This window comes from Phoca vitulina, unplaced genomic scaffold (assembly GCF_004348235.1).
Source record: "Phoca vitulina isolate PV1807 unplaced genomic scaffold, GSC_HSeal_1.0 scaffold36, whole genome shotgun sequence".
Classification (NCBI taxonomy): domain Eukaryota; kingdom Metazoa; phylum Chordata; class Mammalia; order Carnivora; family Phocidae; genus Phoca; species Phoca vitulina.
Genome location: NW_022589739.1, coordinates 18,048,545 through 18,067,685, shown reverse-complemented (window position 1 = coordinate 18,067,685; position 19,141 = coordinate 18,048,545). Strand labels below are relative to the sequence as shown.

Below are 19,141 nucleotides of genomic sequence, written 5' to 3'. Positions count from 1 at the left end.
ATTATTCTCTGTACATATCAAAAAAAATTAGGAGAGAGAGGTGATAAAGGCCATTAAGGATACCCAGTGTCAGAACTGTAATCTGAGCTGAAAAGCTCTGCCTCAACTTAAGGTGTGGGAGGGGTAGAGCAGAAGATCCAGAATAACAGGAGATACACAGAAAGTCATTTTTAAAAATAATGTAGCGGTATCGTATCAATGGCACAAAATCCTTATGCTTCCCACTTTGACTACCTTATATTTCTCAGTATAATGAATAGATCATATCAAGTAATTGATGTAATAGAACAATAGACTATCTAAGCAGAAAAGAACTTTAGATAGTATAGTCTAATCTTATTTTATAAGTACAAATACTTAATTTTTCTAATGGTTGTATAAAACATTACAAAAATTTATAAAATGCTTTCATTAAGGTGAAGTGATTTACATAGTAGCTAGTAAGGGGTAGAGTCAGAGGGAGAACTCAGAGCCCATTGTCTTTGTTTTGGTTGAGCATATTTTTTTTTTTTTTTTTTTAAAGATTTTATTTATTTATTTGAGACAGAGAGAATGAGAGAGAGAGAGAGAGCACATGAGAGGGGTGAGGGTCAGAGGGAGAAGCAGGCTCCCTGCCGAGCAGGGAGCCTGATGCGGGACTCGATCCAGGGACTCCAGGATCAAGACCTGAGCCGAAGGCAGTCGCTTAACCAACTGAGCCACCCAGGCGCCCTTGGTTGAGCATATTAAACTCCCAAGTGTTTTAGGCATTATCTTAGTAGTTAAAAGCTTAGGCTTTGGAGTCAGCACATCAGGTTTACTACTTACTTACATGAGTGATTTTGGGCAAGTTACTGTCCCCTCTAACCTTCCTTTTCCCTTCTATAAAATGTGTTTAAAAATGACTACCACCACCAACACCACTTTCATTCTTGCCTTAGAAATTGTTATTTAATACTAAGATTTTAATTTGAATAAAATTTTCATCTTGGAAAAATATCACTCAAAACATAGCTTTGGAGGCTTTATTTGTGCCATATACACGACTCCTTCCAACTAGTTATTATAGGTATGAATTTAATTTTTACGGCAAAGAGTAAGTATGTGTTGGGTAACTTATCTTTTGAGTTTAAAGTCCTTCAGAAAGTTCGTAGATTTTTGTTTTTTATTTGTTTTGTTTTGGGGGAGCTTGGGGGGGTTGGATGTTTTATTGTAGATTTTTGTTTTTAATCATGCAAAGTACTGTTGCAGGGGCACCTGGGTGACTCAGTCGGTTAAGCATCTGCCTTCCCAGGGTCCTGGGATGGAGCCCTGCGTTGGGCTCCCTGCTCAGCAGGGAGTCTGCTTCTCCCTCTCTCTCTCTGCCCCTCCCCCTACTCATGTTCTCTCTCTCTCTCTCTCTCTCTCTCTAATAAATAAAATCCTAAAAAAAAAAATGTTCGAAGTACTGTTGCAAAGGGCATAGGGAAACTGACATTTTCGTATACTACCAGTGGGCATAAATTGGTGTAACACTATAAAAGGGAAGCAGTATCTTTGGCAGTATCAAAATATCTGTAAATGTAAATACACTGTGATCCATTAAATCCATTTTCTCCATATGCAAAATTAATATATAAGAATCATTTGTGATAGATGTATGTAGTCATGATTTATGATAGCAAAATATTAGAAACAGCTAAAATATCCATCAATAGATGAGTGGGTAAACTAATTAGGATACAGCCACAAAATGGAATATTATATAATAGTTCAAAAAATGAAGAAGCCCTTTCTTTATATACTGATATGGAAAGATCTGCAAGGTATATTATTGAGTCAAAAAAGATGGAAGAGTGTATATGGCATGTATACTATGGCTGCCATCTGTTAAACAAAGGAGATTGTATATTAATATTTGTTTATAGATGTAAAAAACCCTCTGGAAGGATACACAAAAATCCAATGACAGTAACTGTATGTGAGGAGAGGAGCTACGTGGCTATGGGACAGGGTGGAAGGGAGATGTACACTCTTATACGTCTTGATTTTTTTTTTTTTTTTTTACTATGTTCATGTATTACCTATTCAGTTTAATTAAAACAAATGCTTGGCTTGGCTTGGCTTGCTTTAGACATGAGAGTTTCTTACTAAGGTAACCAATGACATTTTTCCTAAACAGTCTTACCCTGCTTAGCATATATTATAAAGCCCTGACCGTGGCCTGAAAAATCCATAAGATCTGACCCCTGACTATCTTTCTTATCTAATTTGCTGGCATTCTTCCCCTTGCTCAGTATGCTACAGGCACATTGACTTTTTTGTTCCTGGAATGAGCCAAACTGTTCCTTCACTTCAGGCCTTTGTACTTACTGTTCCTTTTGCCTAGAATACTTAACCCTCAGATATTTATATGGTTCATTTCCTTACTTCAGATGTCCCCAGCTCAGTGAGTTCTTTCTTGACCATCTTATCTAAAATAGCACCCCTAAACACCCTCTGTCTTCTTACCTTGCTTTATTTTTCTTATAGCACCAATGGTTTCCCGCATTATATTCTTTCTGTTTACTTGTTTTTCTCCCCACCCCCCACTTACTCCCATCACTTACACACACAAATATCACCTCCGTATAGGCTTTGTTTTTATTTACTGTCTCTCCAGTGCCTAGAATAATGCCTAGCACATAATAGGTGCACAATAAATATGTATTGAATGAATGAACGATGACTTTATGGAAAGACTTTTGCTCTTTCAGCCTCAGTATTTCACACCTTTTATTAGGGCATTGGCATAACATGAATTCAGAGAAAATCTTTACTTGACTGGTTCTTCTGTATACACAGCAAGTAGATCAGGAATGGGATTACTGAATGGCCACTTCTCTTCATACTGATCAGACGCTCGTATGATTAGATCAGCCTTAATTCCTGATTGCTCAGTGGTGATTTATTTATAATCATTCCTGACTACTCAGTCATTAGTATTCATTTGTGATCTCAAAGATTGTATGGGAATAGGCCTTTTGTAGTTTTTCAGATGGACTAATTAGCAATATACCATTGTATTGACTGTTCTCTGCTTTTACCCTGTTCCTTTCCAGCATTTCTTATACTGAAGCAATAGAGATCTTAAAGCAGGCATCTCAGAACTTCACCTTCACCCCAGAGGTAGTATTTATATTTATATTTATATTTTTATATTTTAACCCCTCTTGTCCTTATCACATTGCATTAAGAATCCTGGGGCACCTAGCTGGCTCATTCAGTAGACCAGGGAACTCTTGATCTCAGGGTTGTGAGTTCAGGCCCCAAGTTGGGTGTAGAGCTTACTTTAAAAAAAAAATAATCCTTTAAAATGATCTTATTTCTCTGGGCACCTGGGTGACTCAGTTGGTTAAGCCTCTGACTCTTGGTTTTGGCTCAAGTCATGATCTCAGCATCCTGAGATCAAGCCTGGCATTGGGCTCTGTGCTCAGCGCAGAGTCTGCTTGTCCCTCTCCCTCTGCTCCTCCTCCCATGCTCTCGCTCTCTAGAATAAATAAATAAAATCTTTAAAAATAAGTAAAATAAGTAAATAAATAATCTTAGTTCTCTTATTAGCACTGTTTAGTATTTGCCCATCTTTAGATTGGCTTTTTTTGATGTTTGCTTAGCCTTGTTAAAATATTTAGAATAAATAATAATTTTGAAGTTGAATCATATCATTTTTAATAGTAGTGGCTAAGGGATTATAAAGAAGTTTCCCAAGTTTAGGAAGATGAAAATCCTTGAAAAGAATGGTAATATGTCGAGAGAGGCCACATGATTTATCAGTGGGCATGTGCATAATATTAGAGGCAAGTCTCCTCATTCCTATGCCAGGGTTTCTTTCCTATAATTAAGATATTGGCAGACAAGTAGGAATAATATAATGTTAGGAATGTACTGTAATAACTTTGTCTTCAAACCATATACCAGTCCTATCCCCAGTTAAGTCAGATCCTCCTATGAGGTATAATAGTTGTGCTTGTTATATTTATAATTAGTTATTTTGTTTATGTTATCTTTTATTTAATATTTGTCTCCTACCCTGGAAGCTTCATGAAGTCAGGAATTCTGTTTTTCTTACCACTGTGTTCAGTACCTAGCATGGTACCGAGATTTAATAGGCACATTAGTATTTGTTGAATAAATAGATGAACAGTGTTATTAAATATTCATCAGAGCATCTGATATATGAATTGACTCTTCTATTAAAAAAAAATTTCACTGAGAGAAGCCATCTAGCCAGAGATAGATTCAATATTAGGAATATTATCTTTCATCATTTAATTTCCTGCAACCTAGGAACAGTAACCATAGAAGAAGCTCTAGGCAATGTTAATAAAAACTATGATTTTGAAGTCAGTTTTCACACACTGTGGGAAGGGTACTTTGTTTTCCTGCAGATGCTATTCATCTGCTAAATGCTGCTCCCCAAGATGGGGGAGAAAGCATAGTGTTAATCTGCTTGTTTCAGCTTTCATTTTCCAGGCCTTCAGATGTTCTTGTAACACACCTCCCTGGCTTAGTTATCTGTGTAGCCTCAGCAGACAGCTCCACACATCATTGGTCCTCAGAGGAAGCCCTTGGAATGGATACAGGTTATTTTTGGGTACTGCATTGTGTATTTCAGGTCTGTCTTCTCCTTTGATAATTTCTTTTTTCTCATTACAGTGGGGTGTTGATCTACATACCGAACATGAAAAGTACCTGGTGAAGCACTGTGGCAACATACCAGTCTTTGTCATTAATTATCCATTAGCACTCAAGCCTTTCTACATGAGAAATAATGAAGATGGCCCTCAGCACACAGTAAGAAAAAGCACTAAATAAATCGGGGCTGGTCATCTCAGAGTCTGGGTTTTTCCCTTGATTTAATTTCATTTATCCTTTGGCATATTTTTAAAAAATTATATCCAGCACACTTTACATCTCTTAAAATGATAAAATTTCTCAAAGGCACCTCTGAAAAAGTGTTCCTAAGAAGATCCCAATGTTCTATAAGCGTACTTGTTATTTCTATCGCATGGTGTCCTCCTTCGTTTAGCAGATGCAAATGTAAATGTGTTTGTTTTCTTCTGTTTTTTTAAATAACTGGGAGGAAGTGTCCCAGAACACTGTTTAGCAGTGCCAGGTCTACTGTCAGCTGAAATACTGGTAAGGAGACGGAGGGACGGGGTGGGGCGGGAGGGGGGCGCTGCTGGGCAAGAAAGGAAAGCAGTGGCATGATCAAGCAGAGGAAGAGCTAGCTCGCAGAGCAGGAAGCTCAGAGTACTTTGGTATGGTTGTCACATAGAAATGGGGAGGGGAGGGGATGGAGGGATCTGAGAGGTCTAGGCAGATTCTCCTATCACTTCTCTTCTGACTCTCTTGTCTCTGTCTCTCTCTCTCTCTGCTCTCTTTTGCCTGTCATGCTCTGTCCTTTTTTCACCCTTAATTTTGATTGCAATGTGATAAGGACAAGAGGGGATAAAATATAAAAATAAAAATATAAAATATAAATACTACCTCTGGCGTGAAGGTGAAGTGGCACCCAGTTACCTTGAATCTTCCTTTTCTGGATTTCTATAGCATTTAAAGAATTAGTAAAACTGGTAGCATTGTGTCTATTTTTTATACTCTAGGTTTTGCTTTCTCAAATGAAACTCTTAACTTCTTCAGGATGGGTATGAGTTTTTTATAGCCACCATGGCTTCTGCTGCTCATTCCTCATTCCCTCTAATGTGACTTCCACCCCGTCATCATACCACTGAAGCACCTCTTTCTAGGGTCAGTAATAATTGTCGTGTTATTAAATCCAGCAGACTTTATTTTTACTTCACCTCTCAGCATCACTCAGCACTATGAATGAGTTTCTTATTCTGAAAACTCTCTCCTCCCCTGGCTCCTGTGACATCGTGTTCTCCTCCGTTCTCAGGGGTTATTCTTTCTCAGTCCTATATAGGTTCATCCTCTTCTACTAATCCAGTAGGTGTTGGGATTCCTCAAGACTCCGTCGTAGGTCTTTTCTCTCTCGGGTGATTTCATGTGTATTCACAGCTTACTGTTTATTTTCAGACAACTCAGACAGTCACATCTCTAATCCTTACTTCTGCTCAGAGCTCTTATTGCGGTTTATATATCTCAAAGGCATCTCAGCATAATCTAAAACTGAACCCACCCATGATTTCTACTCTTCTCCCCTCCTCCCACCAAATTTGATCTTCTTTCAGTGTTCCCTGTCCATCTAATTGTGCAAGCCATATATTAGACTCATCTTTGAAATCTTCCTCACTCCCTGTATCCAAGCTGTTAGTAAGTTGTCATTTTTATGCTTTTACATCTCAAACCCATCTCCTTCTCTTCATTTCCGCTTTTACCTTTTTAGATTAAGATACCATCATCTCTTGGCGCACCTGGGTGGCTCAGTCGTTAAGCGTCTGCCTTCGGCTCAGGTCATGGTCCCAGGGTCCTGGGATCAAGCCCCACATCAGGCTCCCTGCTCTGTGGGAAGCCTGCTTCTCCCTTTCCCACTCCCCCTGCGTGTGTCTCTCTCTTGCTGTCTCTCTCTCTGTCAAATAAATAAATAAAATCTTAAAAAAGATACCATCATCTCTTGCCTGGATTATTTTGGTAGCTTCCTGACTGGTCCTCCTGTGTCTGCTCTTGCCTCCTCTGAGTCAGTTCTCCCCACTTCATTGTAAGCTTTTTGAAAATGTAGATCTGGTCATGTTATCTCCCCTCTCAAAACCATTCAGTGGCTTCCCATTGCTTTCAGTATTCAAGTCAGAATCTCTTCTCTGTCCTCCAGGCCCCAGTGTCATCTGGCTGCCTGTCTCTCTTGCCTGATGTACTGCGCTGCTCCCCTTTGCTGTCTCTGCTCCACTCATATCGCCCTTCCATGTCTTCAGACATGCACTGCTTTCTCTCACCATGGTATCTTTAGACATTGTGTTCCTTCAGTCTAGAACAATCTTCTTCACCTAAGTAATTTTACTGTTTCTCCAAATCTCTACTCAGTCATCATTTCCCTGGAGAAACCTTCTGTGACCCTCTAGTCAGAGACCCCTGTTAGATAGTAAAATGCTACCATGTTAAATTTCAGACCCAGAGCTACTAACTCGTAATTCATCATAATCCTTAACACAGTTGTAATTTTACATTTATTTTTATGACTATTTAATTAATGACTCTCCTCTTTGCCACAGGCCTTGAGGACTTCCTTTTCACTCATCATGGTATCCATAGTGCCTAGCATAATGCCTGGAACATAGCAGCCACCTAATATCTATTTGGTGATAGGGGATTGAACAGATGGATGAATCGAACCCAACACAGTTGTAGACACACAGAGGACAAGTAGTGAGTGAATGACTTGATTTGCTAAGAAATTTCTGGGAAGCTAAAGAACAGCTTTTACTCTAAATTTTTTGAGTGGTGGTAACATAGTATAAAGGAAAGTCCTGTGGCTTTAGAATCAGACACTCTTGGGTTCAAGTCCCAGGTCTGTGTGTTATAGACCATGTGATCTTAAGTAAACCACCTAATTTCTTTGAGTCTTAGTATCCCAATCCATAAAAATAAAGATGATAATCTTATTCCACAGTTGTGAGGATTAAATTAGACAATATATGAAAAATATATAGCACAGTGTTTGGAGTGATAGGTAGTTGATAAACTTAGAGCCCTCTTTCTAAATTTTGATAAAATCTTTATTGTGATAAAGCACGATAATGTTAAAATATGTGTGTGTTTTGCAACATCAAACATGCTATTACACAAGATTCTTTAAAAGGCAGTTCCCTTGTAGACTGCAGTCACAAACATTTTTTACCTTTAGAAGTACCAGGAGGCCTTCATCATGACAGACTTTCTAGTAATGTGGTCTCACAGCTTGAAAACTGAAAGCATTATAATGATACTTTAGTGTACTTATATAATTTATACAGTACTACAATATATAGCTTCTCATAGCTAAATTATTAAAATACAATTTATTGGGGTGCCTGGGTGGCTCAGTTGGTTAAGCATCTGCCTTCAGCTCAGGTCATGATCCCAGGGTCCTGGGATCAAGCCCCACATTGGACTCCCTGCTCAGCAGGGAGCCTGCTTCTCCCTCGTCCTCTGCCTGCCGCTCCCCCTGCTTGTGCTCTCTCTCTCTCTCACTCAAATAAATAAAATCTTTAAATATATATATAATTTATTTAAACTATATATATTAGACATAGATTATAACATTGATTCATTAACAACCTAGATTGCTTTTCAACCCACTTGTATAGAGTGCCTGCTTCTACCCCTACTTTATTTCAGTGGTGAATGAACAGGCTTTGGGCCAAATAACTAAGTTCTCGGTTTCTTTCAGAAGGGCTGTAATAACAGGTTGTGGGTAGGGTTACAAGAGTTTCTACAGTGGGTGCAATACAATCTAAAAAATTAAGACATATATTTCATAGATGCCTTCCCTAGGGAATCAAAAGGGAAGGGTAGAGAAATGTTTAACCTACACTTGTAACATTTGGCTGGAGGTCATAAATAGTAAATTGGTATATTTTTATAGCTACTGTTCCTTTTCCTTTCTTTCTGCACCCCCTGATCCCCTCCAAAAAAAAAAAAAACAAAAAATGAAGGTACGTACTCTTTTGTAATGAAAAGTATACTCTAGACTAAGAAGTTAATAGTGCCGGGTTTGAAATCCATCTTTCTTAGTAGTTAGCCGTCAAGTCTGTCCAATCACTGAGCCTCTGTTTCTCCCTCTGTAAAATCAGAGAGTTGGGTTAGATGACCTCAAGAGTACCAAACAGCTTTAAGATTCTCTAATTTCAAGTAGCCTAAGTTTTTCCCCATTTGGACATATAAGAATAACTTGTAAATTAGCAAACATATTTGATAATTTTAAGGGGGCAGATCATGGGCATAAATAAAATTAATATAAGCAAACATGCAAAATACTGTATGCCCCTAGGTCTAGGTTCCTAAGTAAGTCCCTCAAAGTCAGATGCCAAGTTTTCAGCTAGGCTTTGCAGAGAATATCCATTCATTCCAACCATTGTGATTAGGGAAAAGTGACTGCCCAACAGACCCTGATGAGATACCCAGATCACCAGATAACGTTCTAATTTTTTAAATTGTATCAATATTATATAGCAAATCATAAAAATTTAAGCATTAGTGGGCATGCAGTAAGTACACATTGTGAAGTCAACTTGGAAGAAATAGTACTCAACCAAGGGATATCTAATGAATTTCCCTGGCTGGTGCTAATTAACCAACCTGCATCAAACCAACAGAGAATAGTAATGAAGGGAATGGCTAATTTTTCCCATACCTAGGACAAATGACTATCCTGGGAATTTATGTCAAAATTGAAAGTACGCATTTCAGCCCATCTAAAATGCTCTCAGACTAACCATTTACTAGCCAAAGTCCATTTTTAGACATTGCTACCTGCAGCCCATTTGAATCTTCACACTGTCACATCTGGAAGGCTCTCAATCCTACCTGTGCCTCATTGTTTTTAGGGGCAAAATACTGTGTCAGCAGTGAGAGCAAAAGCTCACAGAGGCTGAAACCACAAACATGTTTCCTATGGTTTGTGGAACATTCTTCTTCTCTTGATAATAATATGTAATGTTGCTCCGTTGTTGACAGCAGCCTGTGAGAAACTGAATAGGGAGGTGTTCAGTTTGTGTTTTTCATTAATACTTAAAAATACTGAGGTAGGAAGAGAGGTAGCGGAAGGGACATTAAACTCCCCCCCCCCCCCCGAAGTTAGCATAGAAAAGGTTATGTATTAAAAGCCTTCTTCCTATCTAGCCTGTTTGTTGTTTAATTCAAGGTCTGCATTTTATTTTCAGTACATTGATTGGAATCAAAGAGTAAAGAGTCAAAAGGGAGTGTCATAAATAGAGACCAGGGCTTGTTCAGCTTGAATACCAACACAAACTATTTCTAGACAGCATGCTGCTGCAGCTGTGTGACTTAAACAAAATAAAAACACACACACAGTGGAGGAAGATGTGCCCAGCAGCATTCTGGCCTAGAAGATATGCCCAAAGTGGAATAAGTTTTGTTTAAGATGAAGGAAGTTAGCAAAGAGTGCAGTACAGTGACTTGTAACCTTCAATGTTATCTGTGTAGGAGAGCGAAAGGGCAGCAGAACTAAAATCTTTCCACTTCTTTCGTCTTCCAAAGATGCAAGAATGCAGAGGAGATTGTAGCTACAGAAGTGCTTAAATTTGGTCAAATTTGTGAATTAAGAGGACATTTTATTATGCAGCCTGTGAATCCTCATTTTCCCTAACGAAGGGCAGGATTGCTCAGCCCCAGCTCTTGAAGGAAGCCTCAGACTCCCGTAAAGCGCAGAGCTGCCAGCCCAGGCGGGCAAATTGTAATCCCCGGCTAATGTTCTAGGCAACTTGCCTGTTTCCAGCCTGTTTGCACTCTAACCCCTCACCACCCATCACTTGGCAAACACACAGCCAAGTTTTTCTCTTTAGTTCTTAAGAGATTTCAGTGATTCCATCCATGTTGTACATTTTGTGCCCCCTTATGTCATGGTTTATATCATATCTGTATGTACCCTTTACCTCCACTAGAGCCCTGGAAAGAGTGGTAGTTTCTGTAGTAATTAGCTCAGTAGTTACCAGAGGGAGACACAACACAGAAGAATCCTCTTGGAAATCTCAACCGTAACTAAAAGGTATGGAAATTTGAAGGGGCTGTGTTAGTAATCTTGAGGGAATATGGTATTTTTTATATCATATTGAAGGAAGTGCAGCTCTATGTATACCAGATGTAAATGTCTTTATTTATAGTTGAGGAATACTTTGTTGTATTATAGCTTCTCAGAAAGTGTGCAGAATGTCTAGAGAGATTGGAGGATATCACTGTAAAAGGAAAGCAGGAAGTATAATCTGATAGGGTTGAAAGGAAACTAAACCTAAAGAAAAAGAGAAGAAGATTATATGGAGGAAGAAGAAAAAACAAAGCCTTTGTGGGCCTTTCTTCACAAAGAGATAAATCTGTCCTTGATAAAAAAAGAAACAGTACCCTTTGGTCTTGGAACATTTATGAGGCATTGTGAAGGAATGCCTTACTTAAAAGATACATTTCTCTTAAAAGGAGAAGCTACTTTACTCTTTGTCAAGAAAACATACATGAAATTCACCCACCTGAAAGTGTGAATTTTCAGACCCTCTGGACAAAGAAAGGATATAGATGCTGTATGTATTCCTTCTGCATGTCACAAAATTATGAGTGATATGGAACTTTATCTGGATGTTTTCTAAAATTTTCATTCAACTAAAATAGACTATTTTGGTAAGTTCTTTTCTATTTTGGTAAGTTCTTTTCCTTTTCTTGATAACCTCCTGTCCCAGAGTACAGAGGAAGAAAAGAAAACTATTCTGACCTTAATTCTAATTAACAATGAGGATTTGGTTGGGAGAGTGGAAGTGGGTGGGAGTCCCATGTCGGTGGGGGGAGAGGGGAGGCAACCTGGTAAACTGTTTTACTCTACATCAGTAGTTACCACTACTCTCTCAGGATATTATACTTCCCTGCCCCATCAACGTGAGTTTAGTGACTTGTATTGGCCAAAGAATTGTGAGCAAATGTGACCTACATACATTACTCTTGGACAAGTGTTTTTAGTACAAGGCAGGTAGAAAAAAAGAGCATTCCATCTGCTAGATCAGCAATACCTCATAAAGTGGTTTGTTTGTTTTTTTTAATCAGCTTCAAGCCAGGATGGACATGTAGCATAAGTTTTAAAAAAGCCAACTCATTGTTGTAAAGCAGTAGTTCTCAATCAGGTATTACTTTAAGTCGTCACCCCCGCACTGGCGGGCAGGCAGGTTGAGGCCTCAACTTCAAAACCTTGGAAATGATAGATTTTGGATATACTTGTCCCTTCTTAATAGAGCTACACAAAGATGGAATGCTATATTTTGGGGTAGTAGTTCTCAGTCTTTAAATATTTTCAAGCAAAGGCCAGAGAGCTACTTGGTGTCTATTCTTTTCTAATCCTGATTGCCTGTAATTCTAAATTTAAAACTCTGGATTAAGGTTAAGAACAATTTTCGATCAGGTCTCTCTCAACTTCTAGTGTATGTTAGCCATGTCTAAAAGCAAGATACTAAGAAATAAAGATGCCAGTCCTTCAATGGCCATAAAAACTCCCTTGAAACTTCTCCTTTCTCTGAGAATAGGAGCAGGGTCCTGGTTGGAGTCCAACTCTATTAATTGTATGGCCTGTGAGAATTTCCTCTCAAGGCTGTCTTGTACACCTCTTCAAAGCTGTGTGTTTCATTACCTGTCCTCACATCTGAGTCACCAAATCCACATTCTGAATTACCTGCTTGGTTGTTGTAGTTCCCCCAAGTTTACAGAATAATTACTAAGATGTGGTCAACGAGCAGTGGCAGTCTGACAAAATCTGTATGTTTACTTCTCACCAGCTGATTAAGTGGTAGGAAATTTAGTAAAAGTAGAAGCCATTAGTGAATTTCTGTTCTCTCACTCTAATTCACTCCAAATCATACCTGATGTTCTCTCTTTTAATGATAATAATGAAGATGAGGCATACAGTATTTGGGGAACATTCGTGTATTATTCTTTATTCTCAATTATTTATAAAAGGTATCTCAGTCAAAAGTTCTGAAATCAAAACAGGTCATGGCTTAATAGTAAAGTGAGGCAGAGTTTAAGAAAAGAGTTTATAATATAATGTGACTTTTAAAGATTAAAATGTGAGGGGCGCCTGCCTGGCTCAGTCAGTAGAATGTGCAATTGGTTTTTGTTTTTGTTTTTTAAGATTTATTTATTTATTTGAGAGAGAGAGAGCATGCACCCGCTTAGGCATGCCCACGATTGAGGAGAGGGGCAGAGGGTGAGAATCTCAAGCAGACTTCCACCCATTGCAGAGCTGGAGGCGGGGCTTGATCTCACAACCCATGAGATCATGACCTGAGCCAAAATCCAGAGTTGGTTGCTTAACCAGCTGCACTACCCAGGCACCCCAGAATGTGCAACTCTTGATCTTGGGGTCATGAGTTCGAGCCCCACGTTGGATGTAGTGCTTACTTAAATTTTTTTTTAAGTTGAAGATTAAAATGTGTTTTATGAATTACTAATTTTTCATTTGTTGCATTATATCTTTCTTACTTTTGTGCCTTTTTAAATTTTTTTTAAAGCTTTTATTTATTTGAAAGAAACAGAGAAGAGAGAAAGAGCGCAAGCAGGGGGGAGGTGGGGGGCAGGGAGGGGGGAAAAATCCCAAGCAGACTCTGTGCCCTGAGCACAGAGCCCAGTGGGGCTCTATCTCATGACCCCAAGATCATGACCTGGGTGGAACCAAGTCGGACGCTCAACCGACTGAGCCACCCAGGCACCCCAGTTTTGTGTCTCTTTAATAATGCTTACTACATGCCCCACAAAAAAGAATCACCAAGTCACAGAATAATACAGTTAGCTAACAAACATTCTCAAAATTAAGTATTACTAGTAATTGAAGAAATACAAATGAAAATATCAAGCTACCATTTTCCACCATTAAAAGTTTTTTGTTGCTTTCTTATTACAAAAGTATAACACGTCTTCATTGTACAGAATAAGAAAATAGAGAACAGAAGAAAGCACAGTGGCAGCATAATTAACATCTCATCATGTAGATGCCAGTCTTTGTTTTATCCGTGTCTAAGATTTACCTAACAGTCGGCTCCTATTGACGTGTACTTGAATTTTTGTTATTATAAGTAATGCTGCAATAAACACCCTGTGCGTGTTTTTGTTTTCATCTCAGATTATTTTGTTAGGACTAGTTCCTAGAACTGCCATTGCTGGGTCAAAGCATATGGCATTTTTAAGGGTTTTGATGATCTTTTCCCAAGTTGCTGACCAGAAAGGTTCTATCAGACGTGGGAGAGTACTGGCTCATGCGTCTTCTAATCCATGTTGTTTATGTTGTTTTCTTACCTTCACATTTTGATAGCTCCAATATACTCTCTCATTGTTTCAGTTTTTACTTCTTTGATTCATAATTTGAATATGATTCATAATTTGAATTCATAATTTGAATTCATAATTCAATGAACATTTTCATTATTTTTTAAAATAGGTTCCATGCCCAGCGTGGACCCCACATGTGAGGCTTGAACCCACGATCCTGAGATCAAGACGTGAGCGGAGATCGAGAGTCAGACACTCAACTGACTGAGCCACCCAGTTGCCCCAGTAATCAGGACATATTTTCCATGTCCTACCAAAATACTATAAAGAAAAATCTTCATTGCCAAATTAAGAGAAAACAAACAAAAGACACACACCAAAATGTTCAACAAAAGAAAAACAGATAAAAATGTCTACTTCTAAACAATAAACTGTGCAGCTATTAAACCATTAAGTATGGGGGCACCTGGCTAGCTCAGTCAGTGGAGTTGTGTGACTCTTGATCTCAGGGTTGTGAGTTCAAGTCCCATGTTGGGTGGAGAGACTACTTTAAAAAAAAAAAAACCTCTGTGTGCAAAGTATTTCAACTGACGTAGGAAAAAAAATGTATAATATTAAGTAAAACATTAGAATGGTAAATGTTTATGTGTAATTTGATCTACTATACAACTTAAATGTGGAAGAGAAAAACCAGAAAGAAAATATGCCAAAATTCAGTTGCTACTGCATGGTGATGGATGACGTTTAATATCTCATAATTTTTAATACTTGCCACATTTTTTATTATTAACGTACCACATTTGTGAAGAAAACACATTTCTGTTAAGTACACTACATACATGGTATAAGAGAGGAGAGGAAACTGTCCATCTGCAATTTGTGTATCATCTTTAGTATTCTAAAGATAATATTAAAAATTTGATTTTGAAACAGCATAAACAGGTAACATAAATAAGATTCTGCTAAGTGGTTTAACAGCCACTTGTCAAAATGTTAAAAGTTCCACCTGCTTGAGAAGCTGACAATTGTTGGAATCCCCTGAAAATGTGAAATTGTTTACAATTTTTTTCCTTTTTAGGTTGCTGCTGTTGATCTTCTGGTTCCTGGAGTTGGAGAGCTCTTTGGAGGAAGCCTCAGAGAGGAACGGTACCATTTCTTGGAGCAGCGACTGGCCAGGTATTGATGAGACCTAAAAGAAACAAAATTCAGAAATTGGGGATGAGATGCTCGAAGGCAGTCTTGACAAGTTAACAGAGAAGAGCAGATGGGCCTCAGCGCCTGACTGACCTGGATCTCAGATTCTCTGTGGCCTTGAGCAAGTTGGTATGTGACCTTTCTGAGCTTCCCTTTCTTAAAGATTGGAAGTGTTATATGAAATAAGGCTGCAGTGATATGTGCCCACTATTTGGTATGTATCTCTTCCTATGAAAATTGCCTTTTTAAAAAGTTAATGACAGAAAACAACCTTAAAGCTTGTCCTTCATTTTCTCTCTTCTCTGTGTTCTTTTTTATTTACTCTAAATTATGATTAGGGACATAAACAAAGACTCCTATAAGGACATAAAGAAAAAACAGACTCTGAACCAGGGAAAGGGTAAAGATGGAGAAAGAAAGATACTAAAAATATCCACTAAACTAAAGTTTAGAATAGCAGTTTTCCCTTCCTCAGGTTTTCTGCTATGTAAGGGTCTTGATTAAGCTCTTTGAATAACTCATTTTAACTTGCTGTTTGAGACCTAGGAAATGAATCCATAAACACACAGAAAATGTTTTGGAGATGAGAAGTGGGGAATCATGTTTCTAATTGAACTACCACTCCTATGTATGCGTGGTCTGCCAACAAACCACAATGACTTCCTAAACTAACCAAGGTTATAAACCTCTGTTTTCCATGGTTTCTACTGTTGCTGTGCCAGACTTAAAAAAAAAAAGGTTTTCCCATGTTGAAGGCTTAGTCCCGCTCTCCTACTCTCCAGATAATACTGGGTTTCATAGTAACCCAGAAAAGCCATAATAGTTTGAAAATACCCTGTTAAATTAGCCATTTGTAAGGCCTTCTTTTCCTAATGGAGAATTGCTTAAAAAGTTGATGCTTTTCCAAGATCCCAACCTATAAATTTGTTGGGTAACTTGGTTTTGTAATCCCAATCATTTGAACTGCTCTATTTGGTTAGGGTCCAGAAGAAAGGAAATAAATATGTTCTGAGAGGCCTCTTTTTTATTAGACTACTAACTCCTTATTATTACTATAATGTTAGAAAGTCCTGGGAAAATCATGGAATTGAAGTAAAGGTCAAACTCCTAGATTGAAAGAATTTGAAGATTCTCTGGGTTTTTTTTAAAGCACAATAAAAATCACACATGGCAAGAAACCTCATCTGTTGAAAGATTAATTGGTCTGTTTTCTTTGCTTGCTTCCTTCCTTCAGGAAACCTTTCCTCATAACATTACATGTTTACCTAATATCTGATAATATCCAAATTTATCTTTCCTAATGAAATGGTTATATGTCTCAGGAATCTATCTGTGACCTCTGCTTATGTTTTCTGTATATCTGATTTTTTTCATAGTCCTTATCATTTCAGATGCATTGATCCCAAACACTTTTTTAAAGGGCTGAAATTAATTTCTTTTAAGATTTTATTTTTAAGTAATCTGTACACCTAACATGGGGCTGAAACTTAGAACCCCGAGATCAAGAGTTGCACGCTCCACCAACTGAGCCAGCCAGGCACTGAAGAGATGAAATTAATTTTAATGAGTACTAAGAGCTTAAAATTTTATTAACATTTTTCAAATTGGCAAAAAAACCAATTTGCAACCATATTCTGAGGGCAGAATCTATATTATTTTAATGTTATAGAATGAAATGTGTGTCTTTATCTCCCTTGTGTGTGCCTCCTAGAAACCTTAAGTAATAGTGCTTTTCTTATGTCGTAGGACAATAAGCTCATCTGAAATGAACCCCTTCTTTTGGGCTCTGGACTATACTTTCTTTCTATAGCATTTGTCATCTATACCACTTACTTGATAATACCTAGGACTATTGGTTAACTTACCTTTGTTACCATATTAAAGAGTCAGCTTCTTAACTATATTGCATGTTCTTTGAGAGCATAGGTTTTTGTGTGTACTTCTTTATTAAGAGCCCTTGCACACAACCCAGAGTAAATGTTTGGTGGTTAGTATCTTTATCTTATTGCCATTCTCTGAAAGAATTTTGTTATTTTCCTCTTACAGATCAGGACTAACAGAAGCCTACCAATGGTAAGAATGTGGTCCTTGATCATTCTTATTCTAGCTGGTGGTCTGATTGTTACATAGGTTTTACATGTATTCCCTAGGCACTATGGAAGAGTATTAAGAACAGTGAATAGGTAGGTTCTCAGAAGATTACTTATTCCCTTCAAGTGCTGGGAAATAGTAATAATATTGGATGCCATTTATTTATTATTGTGTGCCAGATAACTCTGTTAACATTTTAATCTTTTTTTTTAAGATTTATTTATTTATTTGAGAGGGAGAGAATGCAAGCCAGGGGAGGGGCAGAGGAAGAGAGAGAGAGAATACCAAGCAGACTCCCCACTGAGCATGGAGCCCAATGTGGGGCTCAATCCCAGGATCCTGAGATCATGACCTAAGCCAAATCAAGAGCTGGACACTCAACCGACTGAATCACCCAGGTGCCCCTTAATGTATATTTTCTTATGTAATTATTATAACACCCTGTGAGTTAGGTACTATTTTTATCTCCTTTTTATTACCCCTCCAGACCTAAGGCCAAGAGATGTTAACTAACTTAACCAAGAGCACACAGAAGCATAGAGCTGGGGCTTTGTTCCTAACCATTATGCTTCAGTTTCTCTATGTGTGGAATTAGGGTTTGAGAGAAGTGCTCCCTAAAGTCTGTAGAAATCTAAGCTGCGTAGGGAAGATCACTTGTCTGCATTCATACATTTACGTCTCCAGAGTTGTTCTGGTTTTCTTTCTGCAGACCCTTTCTTCTTCAAGTATTTTTCAATGTATACAAGTTATGTACTTATATTTTTATAGTAGCGTTCCTTCATAGTAATTATTAATATTATTAATTGCTTTGCTGTCCTCAGGAGAAGGAAGAATCAAATTACACACCTGACTTTTGGTAATGGAAGAGCTAGGTTATAGAAATACCAAAAGCTTAAAATTATGTTCAGGTCATGACCCTTGAATGCCTTATTATTTACCAGTAGTAACCTTAGGCATACTTAATCTCTGAGTCTTGGTTTTCTTGGCTATAAAATGGAATGGTAATACCTACTGAACAAGATTATTGTAAGGATGAAATGAAACAATATAGGTTAAGTATCTACCTAGAATAGAACCTCAGTAAAAGCTAGTTTCCTTTCCTTTTCCTTCCTTTGTTCTCAGTCTTGTTATTAGGTAGATGAGCCTGACCAAGCAAGCTTATGCATTTTGCCTGCTTTTGTCTATCTACAAGATAATTTTCATAGTGTGTAAAAACTAGCTAAATCACAAATTCTGATTGCTGGTTAGATACGTTGAGGCCTTTTTGGTCTTTATTAATCATTTCAATACTATCTTGTCCCAACTAAAGTTTTCAAACTCTTAGGATCTCTAAATGAACTGTTATTTGAATCTGTTTCCTTTTATCTGATAATCATAGTATTTAAAAGGTAGAAGGGATTTTAGAAGTCTTTAAGTCTGCGATCTCTGCTAGTGTTCCACTACACTGTGAGTAGTCACCCCAGGTGTCTAAGAATTTACTCACTTCCTATTTCTATATGCCAGATGCAAATAACATATATAACTAGTTCCACAAATTTTGTACCATCTCTTCTATAATCTGGCTACCCTAGAATCAATTTAACAACAATCCAAAAAAAAAAAAAAAAAAATCCAACAAATACGTATTTGTTCAAAAACTTGTTTTTTAGACGTGTATTTTTCTATATATTGAAGCAAGGGCAAGAAAAATGCTATAGACTTACTCTATCTGCTGAATTCAGTTTCCAGACATTTATGCCAGTGTTTTGACATCGATGTATGAGAAATTCAGAGACAGCTAAAGCTATTGCTGGACTTCTAGCAGCCAGCCCAGATCCTGCAGGTATTTGTGGCAGGTGGTTTGATAGGCCTTTCATCTCATTTTCTCAGTAAATGAAAGTATATCCTGCCCCCATGCCTTATGAACTTAAAGTTAATTCAGCTACAAAACATTTTATTTACTTAAGAC

The 19,141-nt window shown here is 37.8% G+C and overlaps 1 protein-coding gene across 3 annotated transcripts in view; it reads left to right on the top strand.

Annotated features, from left to right (window-relative positions):
• The window catches only part of NARS2 (asparaginyl-tRNA synthetase 2, mitochondrial), a 132,350-nt gene that overhangs the window by 103,342 nt on the left and 9,867 nt on the right, over nt 1-19,141 (top strand). For 2 of the 3 annotated variants that reach the window (XM_032427025.1, XM_032427026.1), the window contains 4 exons: nt 3,060-3,126; nt 4,654-4,791; nt 14,987-15,084; nt 17,149-17,175. In XM_032427025.1, the coding sequence (XP_032282916.1) occupies nt 3,060-3,126; nt 4,654-4,791; nt 14,987-15,084; nt 17,149-17,175 (330 nt within the window). Of the gene's footprint in view, nt 1-3,059; nt 3,127-4,653; nt 4,792-14,986; nt 15,085-17,148; nt 17,176-19,141 lie in introns of those variants that run through there. The other variant, XR_004302115.1, reaches the window with a different exon arrangement.